The following is a 22,493-nucleotide window of genomic DNA, read 5'->3' on the forward strand; positions in this document are numbered from 1 at the left end:
ATCCTAATATTTAAGAGTTATTCCTATTTTTTATTTTAGGGACAGTACCTTATTTTGCTTTAGTCTTCTGAATTACTGCTTCAGTTTTCTCCTTCTTTCTGTGTACAGGAAAAGGAGAGTTAATTTTAGATTCAAAATAAACTGGAAAAAGTCTGAAATGGGTAATACCTAGAACATATTATGTATGTCATTAAAGTTTTATCCCTGAATGATGTTTAATGCATTCGTTTTTCATGGATTTCTTGTTCATTCTGATAAAGAGGAACTGGGTTTGAACAGGGAAAGGTAGATGAGAAAACCCAGGTGTCAATCTATGTATACTTATTAATAGAGCCAGGGGTGAACTCTTGAGTTGTGACCCTCATCTTCTGCACTGCACATTTATGGGTTTCATCTTCTTTATTGTTGTTTAATTGCTATGTCTATCTGACTCTTTTGCGACCCATGAACTGTAGCCCACCAGGCTCCTCTGTCCAGTATTCTTTCCAGGCAAGAATACTGGAGTGAATTGCTGTTTGCTTCTCCAGGGAATCTTCATGAGCCAGGGATTGAACCTGTATTGGCAGGTGGATTCTTTACCACTGAGCCACCTCATCTTCTTAGGATTTGTCTAATATGAGAAGAGTTTATTGGTACAGAAAAACATCTGGTTCTAAAATGTCTCTCTCCCTCAAGTCCCATGATGCATTGTCATAGTTTTTAAAACCTTTTTTAGAAATTTCACATTGGAGTTAATTGTATTCTTTAGAAATACCATCATGTCTCTAACTTGCCAAAAGCAAAAATCATTCCTGATACAGTATTGAGTCCTATATTGAGACATTCCCAACATTAAAAGCCAAGTTATCCAACTTGAATAAGATGCATATTAAGCATTTTTAAAGGTTAAATTACTGCTGTCTTTTGAAATTAACAAATTATGTTTCATTTGGCAATCTTTTGCTGTGTATTTTGATATGCTTTATGATTTGCTGTACATTTCTGTATGGATTTTTAGGTGTGATTTGTAATGTTAAGATATGTGTTTCTAGGCAGTTATGCAGTGCTGTATATTGGTGTATTCTTTCTGTCTGTTTTAAAGCTTGGCTTGAGCATCTTATTCTCCAAGATGGGGTTTGTGCTTTTGTTGTGTTATGCTTAGCTCTTGTGTATTTTTATCATTAATTTTAGAATTTTGGGTTACTGTGGCAAATGGAGGTTTGGATTTTAATTATGTGCTCAGTTAGAGGAAATCTTAAGCTTCTGATTGCTTAGAGTGGTCAGTGAGAGATTTATCAAGATCAGGAGAAAAAATAAATCTCAAAGTTAACATTCTATAAATGTTAATGTCAACCTTCTAAAACTCATTCTCATCTCTTGGAACTCTTCTTCTTTTGGAACATGTTCAGTCAGAGATAAACTGAATCTTTCAATTTGTGTTTATATTTCCCAGAGAACCTTTGCATTTGAGTTTTATTCCTGGCTCTGGGTAGTTTATTTTTTCTGAGCCTCATCCTTCCCAATTTATAAAATGGAAATCATTCTCTTTAATCCACAGTTTGTTGTCATGAGTAAATGATGAGATGAAATAAAATGACTCAGACAAACGTGCCTTATTTAGTGCATAGCTGATACACTCTTTATATTAACCTTCCCTGTAGTGCTGAGAATCTTGTAAAGAATGCATTAAACAATGAGTATCTTTTCATAAGAGTTTCTCTGTGTAAATACTAAACCATTGACTAGCTACAGAATATAGAACGTGGAGTTGCTGATATCAGAAATCAACAATTATGGTGAAAAAGTTATACCTAATACAATTGTTAAGGCAACACATATGTCCATGAATGTTTCCTTACTTTTCATCTTGAAACTTGTGATTTAAAAAAAAAAATAGATTGACATTATTATTTTAAAAATCATTATTGACTGTCTCTTGATTTACAGAGTATTATTACAGTCACATTTGAAGTACCAGGAAATGCAGAGGAAGAAAGTCTAAATGTTTATATTCAGGTGAATGCACTTTTAACTTATTAATGATTTATCAATTGTTTTGCCATGTAGCTGTTCTTCTGAGCAGTGGTTGATCTTATTAAAATATGTCACTTGATACAGAATCTTCTGTGGGAAAAGAATGTGAGGAACAGGGATGACGCCTGCATGGAGGTCATACGACTGAAGGTGTGGTACACAGTTTACGGTTTCATACTTTCGGGTAAAGTCACTGTCTTGGCTGCTACAAAAGAGCCCCATAGTTAGTCAAAAACACAAGCGCTAGGTTTAGTTCAAATAACCTTTGTGTGTTTTCATTTTTCCTTATTTCCATTTCTGAAAAGAAGCCTTGAAAGTCATTGCATAGTTGCGTAAGAGCATGGTTTATTTGCACAGCTTCACCGGGTGCTGAGCTAAACAGGCTGCATGCCTTGGAACATCCCCCCTTGCTCTCTACTCCAGGCGCTCTGAGCAGTTATCTGGCTAATGAGCTTGACTTGTTGAAATTTCCCTCCCTTTGGCATACAACTTGTGGTCAGTCAGAGAAAATGGAATGTTTTCTCGTGTTACTGTTTCTGAGAGAGCTTCATTAACAGAGGAAAGCTTGCCACAGCCGAACCTTATGCTTCGTGGTGCATTTAGCAGACACTAAACATCTGATATACTGTGCAACAAAGTTATGAAGGACTAAAAGAATTCTTGCTCTATGTTTGGAAATCCATTCATGTTTATCTGACTTTATTATGTCACACAGGTGTTTTTTCCAGGGAGCTGTGTGTTCTAGGCTGTGTGCTTAACCAATGAGCAGTCTTCTGTTTTCAGAAATGTGCTTAGGGTTTTATTAATGCTATTTATTATCATTACTGTTAGTAACTAGATTCTCTGGTTAGCAGCCAACTTCCTGGGGTCACTAGAGTGACAGGGAAAGTATTTAGATTTCTTTACCTCCTGTGCAGGCTCTACCTGGGTTTGGCACTGCAAAGGAACACAGGTGAATCCCAGTGTACTCCCAGATCATTCCCACGCAGAGGAACTAAGCCAGGTCTGCTGCTTCTCCGTGATTCTGTCCCAATCTGCATTCTATGATCCTAATTGAAAGATCATATTTCATTCTGTAACTGCTTTTATCCCTAGTGAGTATAGGGTGGTTACCTAGAATTAAGCAGTCATGTATACCACTCTGTAGAGAGTTCAGTGGCTCATTCTGCACCATCCCAGTTTAGATCTTGTTCTTAGATATGTGACATTTTCTCTAGTTCTTCCTTTCTTTGGTTCTCCTTTTGGCCTTCCTCTCATCACAGCAACACTGGGGCATCTGAGACAACACAGCCTTTCTCTTCATAGAGTTCCTTCTCTTTGCTCTTACAAAGTATTAGTCTTGTAATAATCAGTATGTTTAAAATGTGAACTCTAGTAACAGCTGATACTTCAAAGACTTTATATAAGATTAATGCTTAGGTAATTATTTTCAAAATGTTTATTCTTACGTATTGAAACTCAACTTTAAAAAGTAGAAAACGAAAAAAAAATAATAATAAAAATAAAAAGTAGAAAACGAAACGGCACAAGTAAAGGAAACTGGAAGAACATACACCTAAAATACATGAATATTACCAAAAATACACAGGAATTGTGAGGTGGTAATGACAGTGGTTTGTCTCTTAATATTTTTCAGTATTGTATTATTTTATAATAAATATGTATAATAAATATTATTTCAGAGAAATTGTATCATTCCCATAGGAGCCAGTTTATTAGATAATTTGCTCTTTATTTCTACAAATCAATATAAAGTGGATTTTATTCAGATAAGTAACAATAGTTTTTCTTTTCCTTTATTTCATCATTATCTACTTCATTTAATGCAACTCATTCAAAAACATATTATCATCAAAATCCTTTAATGTCTCAAATTTTCCTACTAAAATGGAAATAAGTATAAAGTCCTTAAAAGTAGAATAATAGGTAGAATTTGATACCTAACATGTTTTATCATTTAGTTGTTTCAGTTTTTCATTGTGATAACACTGAATACACATCTTAATACATATATTAACTTTATCAGTAGAAATAGGGGTTTTTAAAAAAAATTATGTGGAAACATGTTTTAAAAATTGGAGGCCTTAGGAAACTTTAATGCACAAATAACTGGAATTAAGGAATTTTAACAATATGTTCTTTATGATTATGTATTTTAAAAAGAAATAGGGATAATTAATGCATTAACATTGGTGCTCAATTTCTGCTTTTAAATTCAAACTGTGGCTGATTGGCTGTTCTCCTCTGAGCAGGGGCTAGTGTCAATCAAAGACAAACCGCAACAAGTGATTGTCCAGGGTGTCCATGAGCTATATGATCTGGAGGAGACACCAGTGAACTGGGAAGACGACAGTGAGAGAACAAACCGATTGGTCCTTATTGGTAAGTAACAGTTAACTTTTTTTAATTGAAATATAGTTGATTTACAATGTTGTGTTATTTTTAGGCATACGACAAAGTAATTCAGCAAAGTAATGTGTGTGTGTATATATATATATATATATGTACATACATATCTTTTTTTTTTTCAAATAGTTTTCCCTTATAGACAGTTAAATTTCTAAAGCAAAAAAAAAAAAAATTAGGGACTTCCCTGGTGGTCCAGTGGTTAAGACTCTGCACTCTCAAACCGTGATCAGAAAACTAGATCCCATGTGCCACAGCTAAGAGTTCCTGCACGCCACAACTAAGACCTAGTACAGCCAAATAAATGAACAAATAAATATTTTTTTAAAAAATGGAGAGAGGGATATAATGTGCTACCTAAGCAGTGTTAGCCAGTCTTAACTTCTTTTGTAAATTCAGATAAGCTTGTGGTTAACGTATTTGTGCTAATTATGTGATATCATCATAAGAACTTATTAATTCCTTTGCTTTTTTTTTAGTAGAAAGCAGAGCTGATTTACTTATTTATTTTTGATTGCACTGAGTCTTTGTTGCTGCATGTGGTCTTTCTCTAGTTGTGGCAAGTAGGGGCTGCTCTGTAGTTGCGGTGAGTGGACTTCTCACTGTGGTGGCTTTTCTTGTTTTGGAATATGGGCTCTAGACGAGTGGGCTTCAGTCACTGTGGCTCACAGACTGTAGAGCACTGGCTCAGTAGTTGTGACTTGTAGGCTTAGTTGCTTTGCAGCATGTGGGATCTTGTGAAGGAGGATTGAATCTGTGTGCCCTGCATTGGCAGGCGGATTCTTAACCAGTGGATCATCAGAGAAGTCCTGCCCTTTACTCTTCAGGATCGAACCCAGGTCTACCTGCATTGCAGGCAAACACTTTACCCTCTGAGCCACCAGGGAAGCTCAAATATTTTTAGAAAAGTGATTAATCCAAATGTCAGCTTGGTTTTCAGGGACTTAATTAGAAAGTTAAGGAAGGACTCACTAATTACTATTGTTTTCATAAATTTCTCAAGATTATCAAGCATTTAATGGTCTAGACTTGATATGTAAACTGTGTCATTTTAATAAGCATAATATAATCATACCATATTTTGTTCTGTTTACAGGCAGGAATTTAGATAAGGATATTCTTAAACAACTATTTATAGCTACTGTGACTGAAACAGAAAAGCGATGGACAACACATTTCCAAGAAGATCAAGTTTGTCCATAACACTAGAAGTATCGCCAAAAGGACTGGATGATAAAAGTGAGAATAAGTTTCTTGTTGGATGTACTTCAAGCATCTATTTTTTGCATTACTTTTCTTATGAATTACAGTGTATCCTTTAAAATAGTATTTATTTTATAGAGTCACATAAATACAGTAAATCAGTAATATAAAACCCTTGGCATTCATTCAATAAAATGTAATTTCCTATGACTGTTTTTTTGTAGACAGATGATTTGCAAACTTATTTTGGAGTTTACATATGCTGAAATTCTCATCCATGAAAATTTTAATAATAATAGTGGTATCATGTTGATATATGCCAGCAACCAACACAATACTGTAATGCAATCATCCTCCAATTAAAAATAATTTTTTTAATGGTAAAACTTATTTCAACATTATCATTTTCCCTTAGAACTTCAGCTGATTGCTTGGATGTAATTTTATTGATAATAGCAAAAATTTTTAAAAACAAATATGTCACTGTTTTATTAAGGGAAATAAGAGCTTTATTATGGTAGAGACTTGTAAGAAATTACTTGTAATTTCTGAGTCAAAGAAATTATTTGAGACTCTCTCTTATTCTTAGAGTCAGATTCTAAGCCTTACTGGTAGTCACTGTAATGGAAATTCAGCCATTCACTTTGAAATATATTTCAAAGATTTCAATTATAGAACTTTTAATTTTAGAGTTGATTTTACTGCTGGTATTAAATCCATCTTGGGTTTTTTGAACTTCTTTATTTTTCAATGTAAACTAAAAAGTGACAGGGTACTTTAAATATAATTACAGAAAACTTCTGATAATTTAACAGTCTTTATATAAATAGTAGGTGTGTAAGTAAGTATATATTGGATTACTTTTCTCCTATTCCTTCTGAAGGCCAGGTCAGCATAACTATATTCAGATAGTAAGAGAAAGGCATGAGATGAGATTTAAAGAAGAGTTAATGGTTGTTAAATATTAGAAGACTGTCAAAATGACTGAGCATATGCATACCTGTTTCAGAACTTTTTGATAATCTTAGGATCACAAAGATCTTTCCTATGTTTTCTTTTAGGAACTTAATAATTTTAGCTCTTCACATTTAGTACCACAATCCATCTCAAGTTAATTATTCTATTGTTATGTCTTGAAAACTCTTTTCCCCTTTGAATAAGCTTTTTGCACCTTTGCTAAAAATCACCTGTGTGTACGTGTGTGTGTGTGTTTCCGTGGACATTATTTTGATTCATTGTCTTTTTTTTCCCCATTGCACCAAAGGGATATAGAATTTATTTAAGTTAATACTTGAGTTCAAACATGTTATGAATTAACAAATTCATTGAGAGGAGGAACAAAGAGAAACATTTTAGGAAACATTCAAAGGAGAAAGAAGATGAAACTGAGTTATTCCATAACTACTACCATATATGACATGAAGGTTCAGGAAACGTACAATGAAGTTCTCAAAATGTAAAGCAATTATGTTCTAATTAAAAATAAATTTTAAAAATCACAATGAGACTTCCATGGTGCTCCAGTGGTTAGGAATCTGCCTGCCCATGCAGGGAACCTGGGTTCAGTTCCTGGTCTAGGAAGATTCTACATGCCATGGGCAGCTGGGCCCATGCACCATAGCTACTGAGCCCATGTGCCACTGCTGAAGCCTGTGGGCTCTAAGAGCCTGTGCTCCGCAACAAGAGAAACCACCACAATAAGCCACCCCAACTCACTGCAACTAGAGAAAGCCTGCATACATCAATGAAGACCCAGCATAGCCAAAAATAAATAAATAAAAAAATTTTTTAAATCAGAATGATGTTCTGAAATGCTGAAGAATAAAAATTAAAAAAATTATTAAGCTTGTTAGAAAATATGAGAAAAAGAAGGTATGTTATTTTATTGAGAATATATTTCAAACAGCTTGAATCATTGTCTTTTTTTTTTTTTTTATGGTACACTGTCCTGGTAACTTTAGCCTTAGAGTAAGTCTATTTCTGCTTTATTGACTATGCCAAAGCCTTTCACTCTGTGCATCACAATAAACTGTGGAAAATTCTAAAAGAGATGGGAATACCAGACTACCTGACCTGCCTCTTGAGAAACCTGTATGCAGGTCAAGAAGCAACAGTTAGAACTGGACATAGAACAACAGACTGGTTCCAAATAGGAAAAGGAGCACATCAAGGCTGTATATTGTCACCCTGCTTATTGTCAACCCACTCCAGTACTCTTGCCTGGCAAATCCCATGGACGGAGGAGCCTGGTAGGCTGCAGTCCATGGGGTCGCTAGGAGTCGGACACGACTGGGCGACTTCACTTCCACTTTTCACTTTCATACATTGGAGAAGGAAATGGCAACCCACTCCAGTGTTCTTGCCTGGAGAATCCCAGGGACAGGGGAGCCTGGTGGGCTGCCGTCTATGGGGTCGCACAGAGTCGGACACGACTGAAGCGACTTAGCAGCAGCAGCAGCAGCAGCAGCAGAAGAGTACATCATGAGAAATGCTGGGCTGGAAGAAGCACAAGCTGGAATCAAGATTGCCAGGAGAAATATGAATAACCTCAGATATGCAGATGACACCACCCTTATGGCAGAAAGTGAAGAGGAACTAAAAAACTTCTTGATGAAGGTGAAAGAGGAGAGTGAAAAAAATGGCTTAAAGCTCAACATTCAGAAAACGAAGATCATGGCATCTGGTCCCATCACTTCATGGGAAGTAGATGGGGAAACAGTGTCAGACTTTATTTTTTGGGGCTCCAAAATTACTGTAGATGGTGATTGCAGCCATGAAATTAAAAGATGCTTACTCCTTGGAAGGAAAGTTATGACCAACCTAGATAGCATATTCAAAAGCAGAGATATTACTTTGCCAACAAAGGTCCATCTAGTCAAGGTATGGTTTTTCCAGTAGTCATGTATGGATGTGAGAGTTGGACTTTGAAGAAAGCTGAGCACCGAAGAATTGATGCTTTTGAATTGTGGTGTTGGAGAAGACTCTTGAGAGTCCCTTGGACTGCAAGGAGGTCCAACCAGTCCATCCTAAAGGAGATCAGTCCTGGGTGTTCATTGGAAGGACTAATGCTGAAGCTGAAACTCCAGTACTTAGGCCACCTCATGCGAAGAATTGACTCATTGGAAAAGACCTTGATGCTGGGAGGGATTGGGGGCAGGAGTAGAAGGGGAGGACAGAGGATGATATAGCTGGATGGCATCACCGACTCGATGGACATCAGTTTGGGTAAACTCCGGGAGTTGGACAGGGAGGCCTGGTGGTGCTGTGATTCATGGGGTTGCAAAGAGTCAGACACGACTGAGCAACTGAACTGAAATTGTGAAATTAGGTAGTGTAAATAATCTAAGCTTGTTCTTTTTTTTTCTTTTTTCAGAGTTGTTATAGCTATTTTAGATATTTTTGTTTTCAATATAAATTTTGTCATTAACTTGTCAGTTTCTTCAAAAAGCCTGGTAGGATTTTAACTGGGATTGCGTTTCTATAGTATAATTCGGGAGAATTGTCATATTTTTAAAAAAAATTATTTCTTAAATTGAGGTGAAATTCGCCTTTCACATTGTATTAGGTTCGTGCATACATTGTATTTTCACTTCTGTATACACTGCAGTGTGCTCACCACCAGAAATTTGATTTCCATCTTTCCCCATACAGCTGATCCCCTTCGCCTCTGGTACCATTGCTCTGCTGTTTGCATCCATGTGTTCATTTTGTTTGGTTTGTTTCGCTCGTTTATTTATTATGTCTGTTTTTTATATTCCACATATGAGTGAAATCCTACAGTGTTTGTCTTTCTGTAACTTATTTCACTTAGCATAGTACCCTCAAGATTCATCCAGGTTGCCAGAGGTGGCTTTTAAGTTGAGAATAGAGTTAAAAGGAGTCATTCATGCAAAGTCAGGGAGCAGTTTCTACACAGAGGGAGCAAGTAGTAGAGACAGCCTTTATGTGGGAACCAGTGTAGCATGCTGGAAAACCATGAAGAAGTTGAGGGTGGTGAAAGGTTAGAAAGCCAGGTATGAGATAGGTATGGGATGGGATTGGAGTTGTAAGCCAGGGCCAGGCCTTTTGCTTCTGCGAAAAAGATTTGGTGTAAAGAGGAAAACATTTGGATTATTCTGAAAGCCCTGGGAAGTGGCTGATGGGTTTTGAGCTGGACAAGTGATGTGGTTGATTGCTGTGGTAAATGAACTAATTGTTTCCTGTTTTTGACATTGAAAACAGTGCCGCAGTGAACATTATGTGTGCCTCTTTGTTTTTATGTGACAGTGTTTCTCCAGAAGAGATGCGTAAGAGTGGAATCACTGGCTTCCAGGATATGCACGTTTAAAGTTCTTAATAGATACTGATAGATAAATTGCCTTCCCAACTGGCTATACCTTTCTGCTGTGATACAGGTGTATATGAAAGTACCCATTTTTCCAAACCTACCTAACACATTTTAACCTTTGCCTTTCTGGATGGACTGACATCTGTTTTAATTTAATTTTTTTTTACTGTATTTTTATGTTATTTATATGTTATTTTAAATACATTGTTCTGTTCTTTGTTCTTATTTTTCCCAAAGTGAAATTTTTCATTCATCAGAGACATTACCAGTTTAACCTGTGCTTCAGAGGGCTTTGGAGCCGTCAGTCTATATCTTCAAGAGGTTTTATTTTTATAATGGAAATCTAACTAACAAATTAATAACATGGGCCGCTATTCTGCTACCCATAGAAAATGTTCAGGGTATTATGATTTCAGGGTAATGATAATCATGATTTAGGCATAGCTCATTTGTAACTTTATAGTTTACTGAGTAATATAGGATAAATTACCAAATCTCTCAGAGCCCTTGCTCCCTTATTCATAAAATGAAGATAAAATGCAAATCTCTCTGAATTGTTCCAGGGATTATATTTAAAGCACTCTGAATATAGAGTTTCAGTAAATGTGAATTCTCCTTTTCCAGCAAGATTTGATAAATATTCAAGGTTCTGCACAACTTCTTAAAACAAATGGTTCTTTCCTAGGCCTTTTCCAGCTTTTAGTGAAAGGGCAAGAACATGGGTACTGAATTTAAGATAGCTGGAGGAAGAGTCATTCCAGAGGTGAGGGAAGACCAGGGATTGAAAGGGTCTCTAATTCCTAGATTATGAAGTTTGAAGGGAATTACCAGCAAAATAAAGCTAAAAGGCTTTTAAACATCTGTGGGCTTGGTTGCTGGCTACAAATTGAATAAATATCTCCTTTGGATTAGTAGTATAGGTGGAAACCTGTACTTTTAGATTGCTTTGAAAGGCCTTTCCCAGTTCTAGGAATGCCATACAATGTGGAGGTGATGTTGAAAGAAGTGAATTCTGTCTTTGAATGTCTAGCAGCTTGGCCTACTGTGATGAGAAAGGAGAACAAGATTTGTTTTTTCTCAGAATGTCCTAATATTAGAATCAACCGTAACTTTCAATAACCAAATTGCCTTTAATTTTCATAGTGAAATAGAGAGAAATTAGATATCTGTCTTTTCTGTATTGTAGTTTAGAAAGGTTGGTTTTTCAAAGTAGGATGGATGGTGTTTGTGAAGCCCTGATAGATTTGTTCAGGAAAAAAGCCTATTCAGTGTTAAGAAAAAAGCCTATTCAGTGTTAGGAAAGAAGTAATCTTGCAGTGTTTCATGAGCACAAAGTGAGGCAACACTAAAGAATCGGATGGGACAAAGAGTCACCTCGCCCATGTTTTTTTTTTCCCTTCAAGAATTACTTGCCATAATAAACTTGATTTCTGTTTCCAAAGAACTCAGTTATTTTCCTTTCATTGATACAGCTCTTTATTTTTTACATTGATGTATTTTGTATAGGCTTCCTAGGTGGTTCAGTGGTAAAGAATCCACCTGTGGAGGAGACATGGAGGTGATATTGAAAGAAGTGAATCCGCAATGCAGGAGACATGGGTTCAGTCTCTGGGTTAAGAAGATCCCCGAAGGAGGAAATGGCTTCCCCACTCTAGTGGGATTGCCTGAGAAATCCCGTGGACAGAGGAATCTGGCGGGCTACAATCCACTGGGTCACAAAGAGCCACTGACACAACTGAACAACTAAACAACATTATTTTGTACATCAATTTTATTTAGATATAATTCACAGAAAACTTACCCTTTGAAGTATACAATTCTTGGCTTTAGTATATCCCCAGGTAAAGGAGAAACCATTACAACTATCTAGTTCCAGAACATTTTCATAGCTCTCAGACTCTGTATCTGTTACCAGTTACTCTCCATTTCCCCTGCCCCTATTTCCCAGCAACCACTCATCTACTTTCTGTCCCAATAGGTTTGCCCATTCAGACTCCTTTCACTTACCATAATGTTTTCAAGGTTCATCCATGTTGTAGCATGGATCAACATTTTGTTTCTTTTTATTGCTGAATAAAATTCTATAGACCACATTTTGTTCTACTCATCAGTTGATGGACATTTGAGTTTCTGTTTTTTGGCTGCTAGTCCTCTTTCCTCATGTTTACTTTTTTAATAAACTATAATTTTCTGAACAACTTTAGATTTACAGAAAAATTGAGCAGAGCAAAGAGTAGAAGGGAATGCCCATATCTACCCCCCACCCCTTATACTCACACAATTAACAGCTGGCAGTAGTATGGTACATTTCTTACAATTAGTGAACCAATATTGTTACATTATTATTAACCAAAGTCCAAAAAAAAAAAAAAATGACAGAATGATCTCTGTTCGTTTCCAAGGCTAACCATTCAATATCGCAGTAATCCGTCTATGCTCCAACCAGTAATGCTGAAGAAGCTGAATTTGAACAGTTCTGTGAAGACCTACAAGACCTTCTAAAACTAACACCCAAAAAAGATGTCCTTTTCATTATAGGGGACTGGAATGCAAAAGTAGGAAGTCCAGAGATACCTGGAGTAACAGGCAAATTTGGCCTTGGAGTACAAAATGAAGCAGGGCAAAGGTTAACAGAGTTTTGCCAAGAGAACACACTGGTCATAGCAAACTCTCAGCAACACAAGAGAAGACTCTACACATGGACATCACCAGATGGTCAATACCGAAATCAGATTAATTCTATTCTTTGCAGCCACAGACGGAGAGGCTCTATACAGTCAGCAAAAATAAGACCAGATGCTGACTGTGGCTCAGATCATGAACTCCTTATTGCCAAGTTCAAACTTAAATTGAAGAAAGTAGGGAAAACCACTAGACCATTTAGGTATGACCTAAATCAAGTCCTTTATGTCTATACAGTGGAAGTGACAGACTCAAGGGATTAGATCTGATAGAGTGCCTGAAGAACTATGGACAGAGGTTCGTGACATTGTACAGGAAGCAATGATCAAGACCATCACCACGAAAAATGCAAAAAGGAAAAATGATTGTCTGAAGAAGCCTTAGAAATAGCTGAGAAAAGAAGAGAAGCTAAAGGCAAAGGAGAAAAGGAAAGACCCATTTGAATGCAGAGTTCCAAAGAATGGCAAGGAGAGATAAGAAAGCCTTCCTCAGTGATCAAGGCAAAGAAATTGAGGAAAATAATAGAATGGGAAAGACTAGAGATCTCTTCAAGAAGATTAGAGATACCAAGGGAACATTTCATGCAAAGATGGGCACACTAAAGGACAGAAATTGTATGGACCTAACAGAAGCAGAAGATATTAAGAAGAGGTGGCAAAAATACATAGAAGAACTATACAAAAAAATCTTCATGACCCAGATAACCAGGATGGTGTGATCACTCACCTAGAGCCAGACATCCTGGAATGTGAAATCAAGTGGGCCTTAGGAAGCATCACTATGAACAAAGATAGTGGAGGTAATGGAATTCCAGATGACCTATTTCAAATTCTAAAAGGTGATGCTGTGAAAGTGGTGCACTCGATATGCCAGCAAATTTGGAAAACTCAGCAGTGGCCACAGGACTGGAAAAGGTCAGTTTTCATTCCAATCCCAAAGAAAGGCAATGCCAAAGAATGTTCAGACTACCACACAATTACATTCATCTCACATGCTAGCAAAGTAATGCTCACAATTCTCCAAGCCAGACTTCAACAGTATGTGAGCTGTGAACTTCCAGATGTACAAGCTGGATTTAGAAAAGGCAGAGGAATCAGAGATCAGATTGCCAACATCTGTTGGCACATAGAAAAAGCAAGAGAATTCCAGAAAAAGCATCTACTTCTGCTTTATTGATTATACCAAAGCCTTTGTGTAGATCACAAGAAACTGTGGAAATTTCTTAAAGAGAAGGGAATACCAGACCACCTTACCTGCCTCCTGATAAATCTGTATGTAGGGCAACAGGCAACAGTTAGAACTGGACATGGAACAACAGATTGGTTCCAAATTGGGAAAGGAGTAGGTCAAGGCTGTATATTGTCACCCCTGCTTATTTAACTTATATGCAGAGTACATCCTGCGAAATTCCAGGCTGGATGAAGCAGAAGCTGTAATCAAGATTGCTGGAAGAAATATCAATAACCTCGGATATGCAGATGACACCACCCCATGTCAGAAAGTGAAGAGGAACTAAAGAGCCTCTGGATGAAAGTGAAAGAGGAGAGTGAAAAAGTTGGCTTAAAATTCAACATGCAAAAAACTAAGATCATGGCAAATAGATGGGGGAACAGTGGAAACAGAGACTTTATTTTGGGGGGCTCCAAAATCACTGCAGATGGTGACTGCAGCCATGAAATTAAAAGACGCTCCTTGGAAGAAAAGCTATGACTAACCTAGACAGCATATTAAAAAGCAGAGACATTACTTTACCAGCAAAAGTTGGTCTAGTCAAACTCATTTTTTTTTCCAGTAGTCATGTATGGATGTGAGAGTTGGACTATAAAGAAAGCTGAGCAACAAAGAATTGATGCTTTTGAACTGTAGTGCTGGGGAAGATTCTTAAGAGTCCCTTGGATTGCAAGGAGATCCAACCAGTCCATCCTAAAAGAAATCAGTCCTGAATGTTCATTGGAAGGACTGATGCTGAAGCTGACACTCCAGTACTTTGGTCACTTGATGTGAAGAACTGACTCATTGGAAAAGATCCTGATGCTGGGAAATTTGAAGGCAGGAGGAGAAGAGAATGACAGAGGATGAGATGGTTGGATGGTATCACTTACTTGATAGCCATGAGTTTGAGCAAGCTCCAGGAGTTGGTGATGGATAGGGAAGCCTGGCATGCTGCAGTCATGGGATCGCAGAGTCAGGCACACCCGAGCGACTGAACTGAAGTGATAGTTTATTTGGATATCCTTAGTTTGTACTTAGGAGCTTCCTTGTGTGGCCTTGTGGGTGTGGTGTGCCTGCCTTTCAGGAACACACCATATACAATAGCCAGGATATGGAAGGAACCTAGATATCTGTTGACAGAATAATGGATAAAAAGTTGTGGTACAAGATATACAAGCTAGATTTAGAAAAGGCAGAGGAACCAGAGATCAAATTGCCAACATACACTGGATCCTAGAAAAAGCAAGAGAATTCCAAAAAAAAAACTGCTTCTGCTAAAGCCTTTGCCTGTTGGGCATGGCGCAGCGGACTAGTTCAAAATTGGGAATGGAGTACGTTAATGCTGTATATTGTCACCCTGCATATTTAACTTACATGCAGAGTAAATCATGCAAAATGCCAGGCTGGGTAAATCACAAGCTGGAATCAAGATTGCCAGGAGAAATATCAACAACCTCAGATATACAGATGATAGCAGTTTAATGGCAGAAAGTGAAGAGGAACTAAAGAGCCTCTTGATGAAGGTGAAAGAGGAGAGTGAAAAAGCTGGCTTAAAACTCAACTTTCAAAAATGAATATCATGGCTTCAGGTCGCACCACTTCATGGCAAATAGATGGGGGAAATGTGGAAACTGACAAATTTCATTTTCTTGGTCTCCAAAATCAATGCAGATGGTGACTGCAGCCACAAAATTATAAGATTCACGCTCCTTGGAAGTATAACTATGACAAACCTAGATAGTGTATTCGGAGAAGGCAATGGCAACCCACTCCAGTGTTCTTGCCTGGAGAATCCCAGGGACGGGGGAGCCTGATGGGCTGCCATCTGTGGGGTCGCACAGAGTCGGACACGCCTGAAGTGACTTAGCAGCAGCAGTTTGTACTTAATGTCCTTTTTCTGTTCCAGGATCTTACTCAGGATACCACATTACAGTTACTGTTACCTGATTATCAAGGGTACATACTATCAGTGTGATTTGTGATTGTTGATGTTGACATTTTTACCTAACACCTGGGTGAAACCTCTGTTAGGTTTCTCCAAGGTAACTTATTCTCTCCCCACCCCACCCCCACTTCATGAGGTTCTGTTTGACAGGAAGTCATTGTGCACTGCCTACAGTAAAAGATTGGGGGGGGGGGGTGGTTATGCCCCATCTCCTAAAGGGTGGAATATCTACATAGTTTATCTGGAATTTTTTCTGCAAGGGAGATTTGCGTTTTTACTCACATGTACTAGATAAAGAATTTGCCTGCAATGCAGGAGACACCAGAGACATAGGTTCAGTCCCTGGGTTAAGAAGATCCCCTGGAGGAGGAAATGGCAACCTACTCTAGTACTCTTGCCTGGAAAATCCCATGGACAGAGGAGCCTGGCAGACTACAGTCCATAGGGTCACAAAGAATCAGACACAATTGAACATGCACACATTCTTTCTTCCTTCTGCCCATGTATTACTTTACTCAATCTATTTTTTATACTTTGGTTAACAAGCTTGTGCTACTTTATTTTGTTGCTCAGATTGTCCTGGTTCTGGCCATTGGGAGCTCTTTCTCCTTTCCCAGTGCCCCCTTTAACATACTTTCATCAGTGGGGATAGTTTTTTTTTTTTTTTTTTTTAAGGGTGTCCTTATTTTTCTCCTTTCATTTTTAAATAACCCCAATCCCCATAGAAGTTGACTCTAGGAAAACTAACAATGCTCCCTTTCCCAGGTAATCGGATTCCTGTGCTGATGGAGAAAAGTGCCTTACCTGCAGGGGGCTGAGGGGGAGGCATCAGGGAATCAAAGGTTGAATAAGACACCTGTCCCAGCCCTCCTGAAGCTTAGCTGAGTAGGTCACACACGTAGTAATTGGTTAATTTGGGATTCAAGCACAAATCTGTTAGCTTGAAAACTTCTGTTATTTGTTCTAGTTTAGACTGCATACAACTGAGAAGACTTAGAGGATAAAACTTTAAAAAGACTAGTAAGAAAGCTGTTTTCAAAATTTTATCCTAAAGAAACTAACTCCTTTAAGCTATTTTTGGTTATATTAGCCGACTTCTGATTTCTCGCTGAAAATCGTCATTTTTCAAATTCTAATAGAAGATTTACTATCTATCAGTAACAGTGGCATAGCACAATATTTTCATTCTGCATTTTTATTAGATGCCACCTCAAATTTTTGAAGGTGAGGGGGGTATTAAATTATGAATATATACTATTGCTTGGTATTTTACCATAATGCACATTAAATTTAGTTGCACTGAGCACTGCTACTTTATTCTCTGGGATGATTTAAATGATGCCAATCTAAAAATCATGTTACTCCCAGGGATGGCAAGTGACTGAAACAGAGCATCTCTGTCATCTCGTTTCTCCAGTGTGAGTAGGGAATGATGACCTGGTGATTTAGTTAAAGACACCAAAACTGCTGCCCTCTTTTGCCTCATTTAAGTTTCAAGATTATCATTTATTATTACAGTAAAAAGTGCTTAATGTTGGTTCTTGTTTTAAAGAAGAGAAAGACTGAGTCTCAGACTGGGTGTATCCTTTGAAATTGTCAAGCCATTTTGGTAAAAGATATTTCCAACTGGGTTTGTACTAGTTAGTTGGTACAATTTAGTTGGTCATGGCCATTAAAAACAAATCAATGATCACCTGTTTTATGAAACTTATCACAGTTGTATAAGTCTGTATGCAAGATCATGGTATAAAATATATTTCATACTGAGGTTAAATGTTCAAAGAAGTTGAGAATCACTGCTGGAAGGGGACTTCTCTCTAGCCCTTCTGCTTTCTCTCCACCGATAACTTCCACAGCTTCATGGCAGGATATTTCAGTCTTCTGAAAACTGGAGTCATGGAGAACATTTTGGGAAGCTGAGATAGGAGGTAGTAGGGACAAGGCAACACTCTCACACTTCACTCTTGAGCTGGGGAGTGTGGTTAGAACATTAAAAATATTTCAACTCCTTATTTCAGCTCTTATGGAGGACAGAACCCACCAATGAAAATGGGTGACTAACCATGAAACAAAAACATTTATTGTTACACATTCTTTTACAGTTAAACACCGTATACATTTCAGTGTCTTCTCCCGCTTATTTTTAATCCTTCAAGGGACAGGTTTGAATATGGATGTGGCCTTAGATTGTTGGGTACATATTTTCCTACACCCCCCGCCCCTGCTTTTTCATTTGAGAGGTTTTCAAAGCGCGTTAACAGAGTCTATGCAACTCCCGGCCCGATTGGCCGGTTGATCTTGAGTGAAGCACCTTCCATGTTGGCGGGTGGGTGCAAGGAGGAGGAGGCTGAAGGCTCTTGTGTCGGGTAATGCTCAAAGGACCCTCATCACTGCACTGCGTTGGGAGGAGGGAAGGGCGCTCTGAAGTAGGGTGAGAAAGGCTCTGAAGAGGGGCGGCAGAGTCCATCACACAAGGACCCAGAAACTTCAATAAAAGGCAAAGTGCATCTTTGCCGGACGGTGTGGGAAAGGACAAATCGGCAGAAGTAAAAGACCACTATCTACAAGGGGGACCTCGAGCGCCTCCGCTTCTTGGAACACTCAACACAGGCTTCCAGCCCGGAGCCAGGTGGAGCGGCCGCTGCCTCCCCGGCATCTGCAGAACCTGCTCCTCCATGAACTTGCCTAGAGCTGAGCGCCTTCGCCCCACACCTCCGCGCCGTCTCCGGGGCTCCGATGGGGAAGACGGTGAGATCGATATCCTGGGAGAAGGGGAAGATGAAGAGGAGGAGGAAGATGAGGAACCCGAGGGAAGTCAGCGGTTCCCAGAGCCTCTGCACGAGCCGCAGCCGCAGGAGGCGCGGAGGGGCGCTGGCGCGCTTCCCGGAGAGGGCACCGAGAGCAGCGGCAGCCCAAGCAACTCTTCCGAATTCTGCCCCAAGTTCGGGGTTTCGACGGGGTCTGCAGCAGCCTCTCGAGACGCCCCGCAGCCGGCGAAGCCCCCCTACTCTTACATCGCGCTCATCACCATGGCCATTCTGCAGAGCCCGCACAAGCGCCTCACGCTCAGCGGCATCTGTGCCTTCATCAGTGGCCGCTTCCCTTATTACCGCCGCAAGTTCCCCGCCTGGCAGAATAGCATCCGCCACAACCTCTCCCTCAATGACTGCTTCGTCAAGATCCCCCGCGAGCCAGGACACCCCGGCAAGGGCAACTACTGGAGCCTGGACCCCGCCTCCCAGGACATGTTCGACAACGGCAGCTTCCTTCGGCGCAGGAAGCGCTTCAAGCGCCATCACCCACCTCCCGGAGACCACCTGCACCACCCTTTCCCCCCGCCCGCTGCGCCCGCTGCCCTGCACGGCCCCTACCCGGGCATGCTGCTCGGGCCCGCGGCCCCGCCACAGCCTGTCACTGGGGCCTATCCCGCCTCCACCCCCGGGAGCCGCCCGTGCGCGCTGCTTCATCCTCACCCCCTCCGCTACCTGCTGCTCTCCGCCCCGGCCTACGCTGAGGTTCCCAGGAAAGAGCAAGGCGCGGATCTGGGGACCCCCGGCGCCCTTCCGGCGCTGCAGCCCACGTTAGACTCCCAGCCTTGGGAAGAGAGCAAGGGGCCGGCGTCGCGGCCAGCTGGCGGATGCACCTCCTTCAGCATCGAGAGTATCATGCAAGGGGTCTCGGGAGCGGGTGCAGGCGCCGCGCAGAGTCTGCCCTCGACCCCGTGGGGTTACTGCCACCTGCTGCAGCGTTCGTCGTGCCTGTTGCATCCTCAGGCCGCTGCCCCCTTGCTCCACGTATCCGCTGCCGCCGCCGCTGCATCCGCTGCCCGGACAATTTTGAAGCAGCAGCATCAGGATTGTACCAGCGGCTGCGCTCCCAGCAAGGGCGCTCTGCTGGGCCGTCACCTGTCCGCCACCGCGGCGCTGCTGGGGTGTCAGTCCGGAGCAGAGGGCTCTAGGCTGACGTCGCTGGTCGCCCTTTCGGGCGGAGAGGGGACCTCGCCGGCCTTTCGAATAGTACCTACACCTGTCCCGGAGCTGACTCAGTGAGGCGGACTGGGAGCCAACCCGGAGGGCGGAGCCATCCGAGGTCGTCCTGTCCTCGCCATGGCGCACTTCACTTTGCACAGCCGGGAGTAGGCTTGTGTGTATCAGAATCCTGCAGCCAGGCAACCACAAATTTCGGTTCGCATGGCGTCAGCGTCACCTCGCCATTTCTTTTGCAGCCTCCAGTCCTGATTTCCAAGGCTTTTCCGATTTGCACATTTCCAGAGGAACTATGAACGTGAGTGGGGCGTTTTGTTCTGGTGTTAAAAGCAGAAAGTAAATCGTCCAATGCACTACATGTTTCCCCCGTCTTCACTCCCTAGGAACTGCAATTATTATTCCCAAGTCCAGTGCAGAATGCTTGTGCCCTTTATGTCTTCCTGAAATTGATGTGTAATGAGTAGAATTTTAATTTCAGAGGATTTATTTCCTATCAGTGTGTCTGATGTGCCATCTTCCGTGGAACAGTGTTAAAATTAAACCTAACTGTACAGACTAAATAAAGTGCTGAATCACTACACGACATAGTTTATTTTATGTTATTTCGCCTTCCAAGTGGAATTTAGAACTTTTTAAAAAACTTAGTTCTTTCCTCTCAATGAAACAATTTAGTTTTATAATCCATATTCATTATGGACATAAGAAACAAATCTATTTTCAAAATGGTTTGTAAAACTTGCGAATATTTGAAGTTGAAAAAATCCTGGCTTTTAAAATGTGGAATTTAGTATTTATGAAATCTATAAATAAAAATAATTGGAGTCATCTAATTATATATTCTCCATTTATTTTCCATCTTTCTAAAGCATTGATTTTTCTCCCAAATAAACTGAAGGATGATATGAGGTGAATCTTAAATATAGTGGTCAAAGTTTATTCAGGAAAAATAAGAGGCAATTTAAAAATAGAAATTTAAAAACTAGAGCCCAGAGAAAAGGTAAATATCAAACGAAGCATTCGGATCCTGGATATTTGCAGTTTTGAAAACTCTCTGTACAAACTTCTAACTCGTCTACAAACTTCTATTCCCTTTCTTTAGAATAGAAAGAAGTTAAAAAAAAAAAAATCTGAAAGGACTTTGCTACCAGGAAGGTTTCACTGTGTTCGGTTTCAGGGAGGGAGGCAAACAAAACGAAGATGTCCATCAAGAAATACTCCCGCCAGAAAAAGCTAATTTCTAGAGACCCTGCAGCTCTTGCGGTCCTGCGCAGGGCTCAGGTTTCAAAAGAATCGTGTTCCTTGCGGGTTTGGAAGAATTTCCTCCGTGAATGTAAGCTGGTTCCCCCTCGTCTACTACCGTGCCCCAAGTATGAATTTCTCTTTCCAGGAGGAAGAGAACACACAGAGAGACGTTTTTAGAGCCGTGTAATTGACCGTTTTTACCCCAGCTTCTCATTTCCGTCCCATCACTGTACCTAAGATCTTCACTTCCTCCCGGTTTGCAACAGTTTGTTCCGAGGGTGTTCTGGAAAGTTCCCACGCTCAACCTTGATAGCCGCCAAACGCGTTTCTGCTTCCGATTTCGCCCTCCCCTCAACACCTGCAGCCTCCGCCCGCAAGGCAGACACCACCAGTTGACTGTGTCTGCTCCTGTTTTTGGCCTTCAGGCGATCCTCCAAACCCCTACTCCCCCTTCTCCCTCCGTAGACTTTGCCAAATCCTGAACTCAGTTTGCCTCTCCCTCATCACCTCAGCTTTAAGATCCTTTTCGCAAATTTTGCGGGTCCGGGGTCACCTAAGTGCTTGGAAACAAGCGAGAATATAAAGGGAACCTATTTCATGCTAACTACTCACCCGTTCACATTCCAATTTCCCTCTGCCCCTTGTGCGAAAACTCTCCAGGCCTACATTCGTTCATTTGTACGAGCAACAAACGTCCGAGCGCGGGGCACAGCCGCGAAAGAAGCCGACCGGAGTCTCTCCCGCGCGCCCCGCAGGAGATGAGAGCTTACGTCCTTCCCGCGGCCCCAGGCCAGAACAGCGGAGCCCGGAGCCCGGCCCAAGCCGGCCCCTCATTGCCTAATTACTACGACGAATCTTCGATTCTGTGGAAGAGTAAGTTAAACGTTCTTCTCCTATCGAACGTGGTGCTTGGGTCACCTGCAGGAAGAGCCGCGATCGCGCGGAGGGATCCGGCCTTCTTGGGCTCGCCGACCGGACCGGCGCCTGTGCGGCTGCTAGAGAGGGCCCACCCACAACCCCGAGCCCTCGGAGCTGGGCGGCCTGGCGCACCCAGGCCGGCCTCATGGCGGCGCAGTTCCTGGGCTGGGGCGGCCTGCGGCGGGAACATGCGGAGGGTGCGCCATGCTCTGCGCGGTGAGCAGACCAGGCCGGGTTCTGGAACGCGCTGAGCGCGAGGCCGCACCTCTGGTTCCAGGTCCGGCTCCGGGGTCTCTGTAGGGGCATCAGGGCTCTTCCCGGGCCTGGGCTTCTGTTCAGCCTGCGGCTGACCTTGGCCCAAGGCTACCCTTCTGAGACAGGACTGACTGGAAGCGTCCAGAGCTGCCGGGGTAGTGGAGCCCCAGGGCTGGAGCTCAGTGAGAAGGAGTTGGGAGTCACAGAGAGACCAGGGCGAGGGCAGAAGAAAAAACAAGGAAAAGTCACTTTCCCCGGGGTGGTGGTGTAACCGCTAAGTCGTGTCGGACTCTGCGACCCTATG

General features: G+C 41.1%; 2 protein-coding genes across 9 annotated transcripts in view; both read left to right on the forward strand.

The window, feature by feature from the left end:
• Window positions 1–12,012, forward strand: part of LOC113897088 (COBW domain-containing protein 2) — a 52,235-nt gene extending 40,223 nt beyond the window's left edge. For 3 of the 7 annotated variants that reach the window (XM_027549406.1, XM_027549410.1, XM_027549411.1), the window contains 4 exons: window positions 1,927–1,995; window positions 2,098–2,163; window positions 4,266–4,395; window positions 5,516–5,833. In XM_027549406.1, coding sequence (XP_027405207.1) covers window positions 1,927–1,995; window positions 2,098–2,163; window positions 4,266–4,395; window positions 5,516–5,622 — 372 coding nt within the window. In that variant the 3' untranslated portion in view covers window positions 5,623–5,833. Of the gene's footprint in view, window positions 1–1,926; window positions 1,996–2,097; window positions 2,198–4,265; window positions 4,396–5,515; window positions 5,834–9,888; window positions 11,394–11,455 lie in introns of those variants that run through there. The other 4 variants (XM_027549407.1, XM_027549408.1, XR_003512252.1 and 1 more) reach the window with 4 other exon arrangements.
• A 6,368-nt stretch (window positions 12,013–18,380) lies between these two features.
• On the forward strand, window positions 18,381–20,347 carry LOC113897089 (forkhead box protein D4-like 1). 2 transcript variants are annotated; one of them, XM_027549413.1, is made up of 2 exons: window positions 18,381–19,550; window positions 19,616–19,746. In XM_027549413.1, the coding sequence occupies exons 1-2, from the start codon at window positions 18,464–18,466 to the stop codon at window positions 19,744–19,746; spliced, it is 1,218 nt and encodes a 405-aa protein (XP_027405214.1). In that variant the 5' UTR covers window positions 18,381–18,463. The 2 variants fall into 2 exon arrangements, with proteins under 2 accessions (XP_027405214.1, XP_027405213.1); XM_027549412.1 differs by having other exon boundaries at window positions 18,381–20,347.
• The last annotated feature ends 2,146 nt before the right edge of the window (window positions 20,348–22,493 follow it).

Source organism: Bos indicus x Bos taurus, chromosome 8, assembly GCF_003369695.1.
Source record: "Bos indicus x Bos taurus breed Angus x Brahman F1 hybrid chromosome 8, Bos_hybrid_MaternalHap_v2.0, whole genome shotgun sequence".
Classification (NCBI taxonomy): domain Eukaryota; kingdom Metazoa; phylum Chordata; class Mammalia; order Artiodactyla; family Bovidae; genus Bos; species Bos indicus x Bos taurus.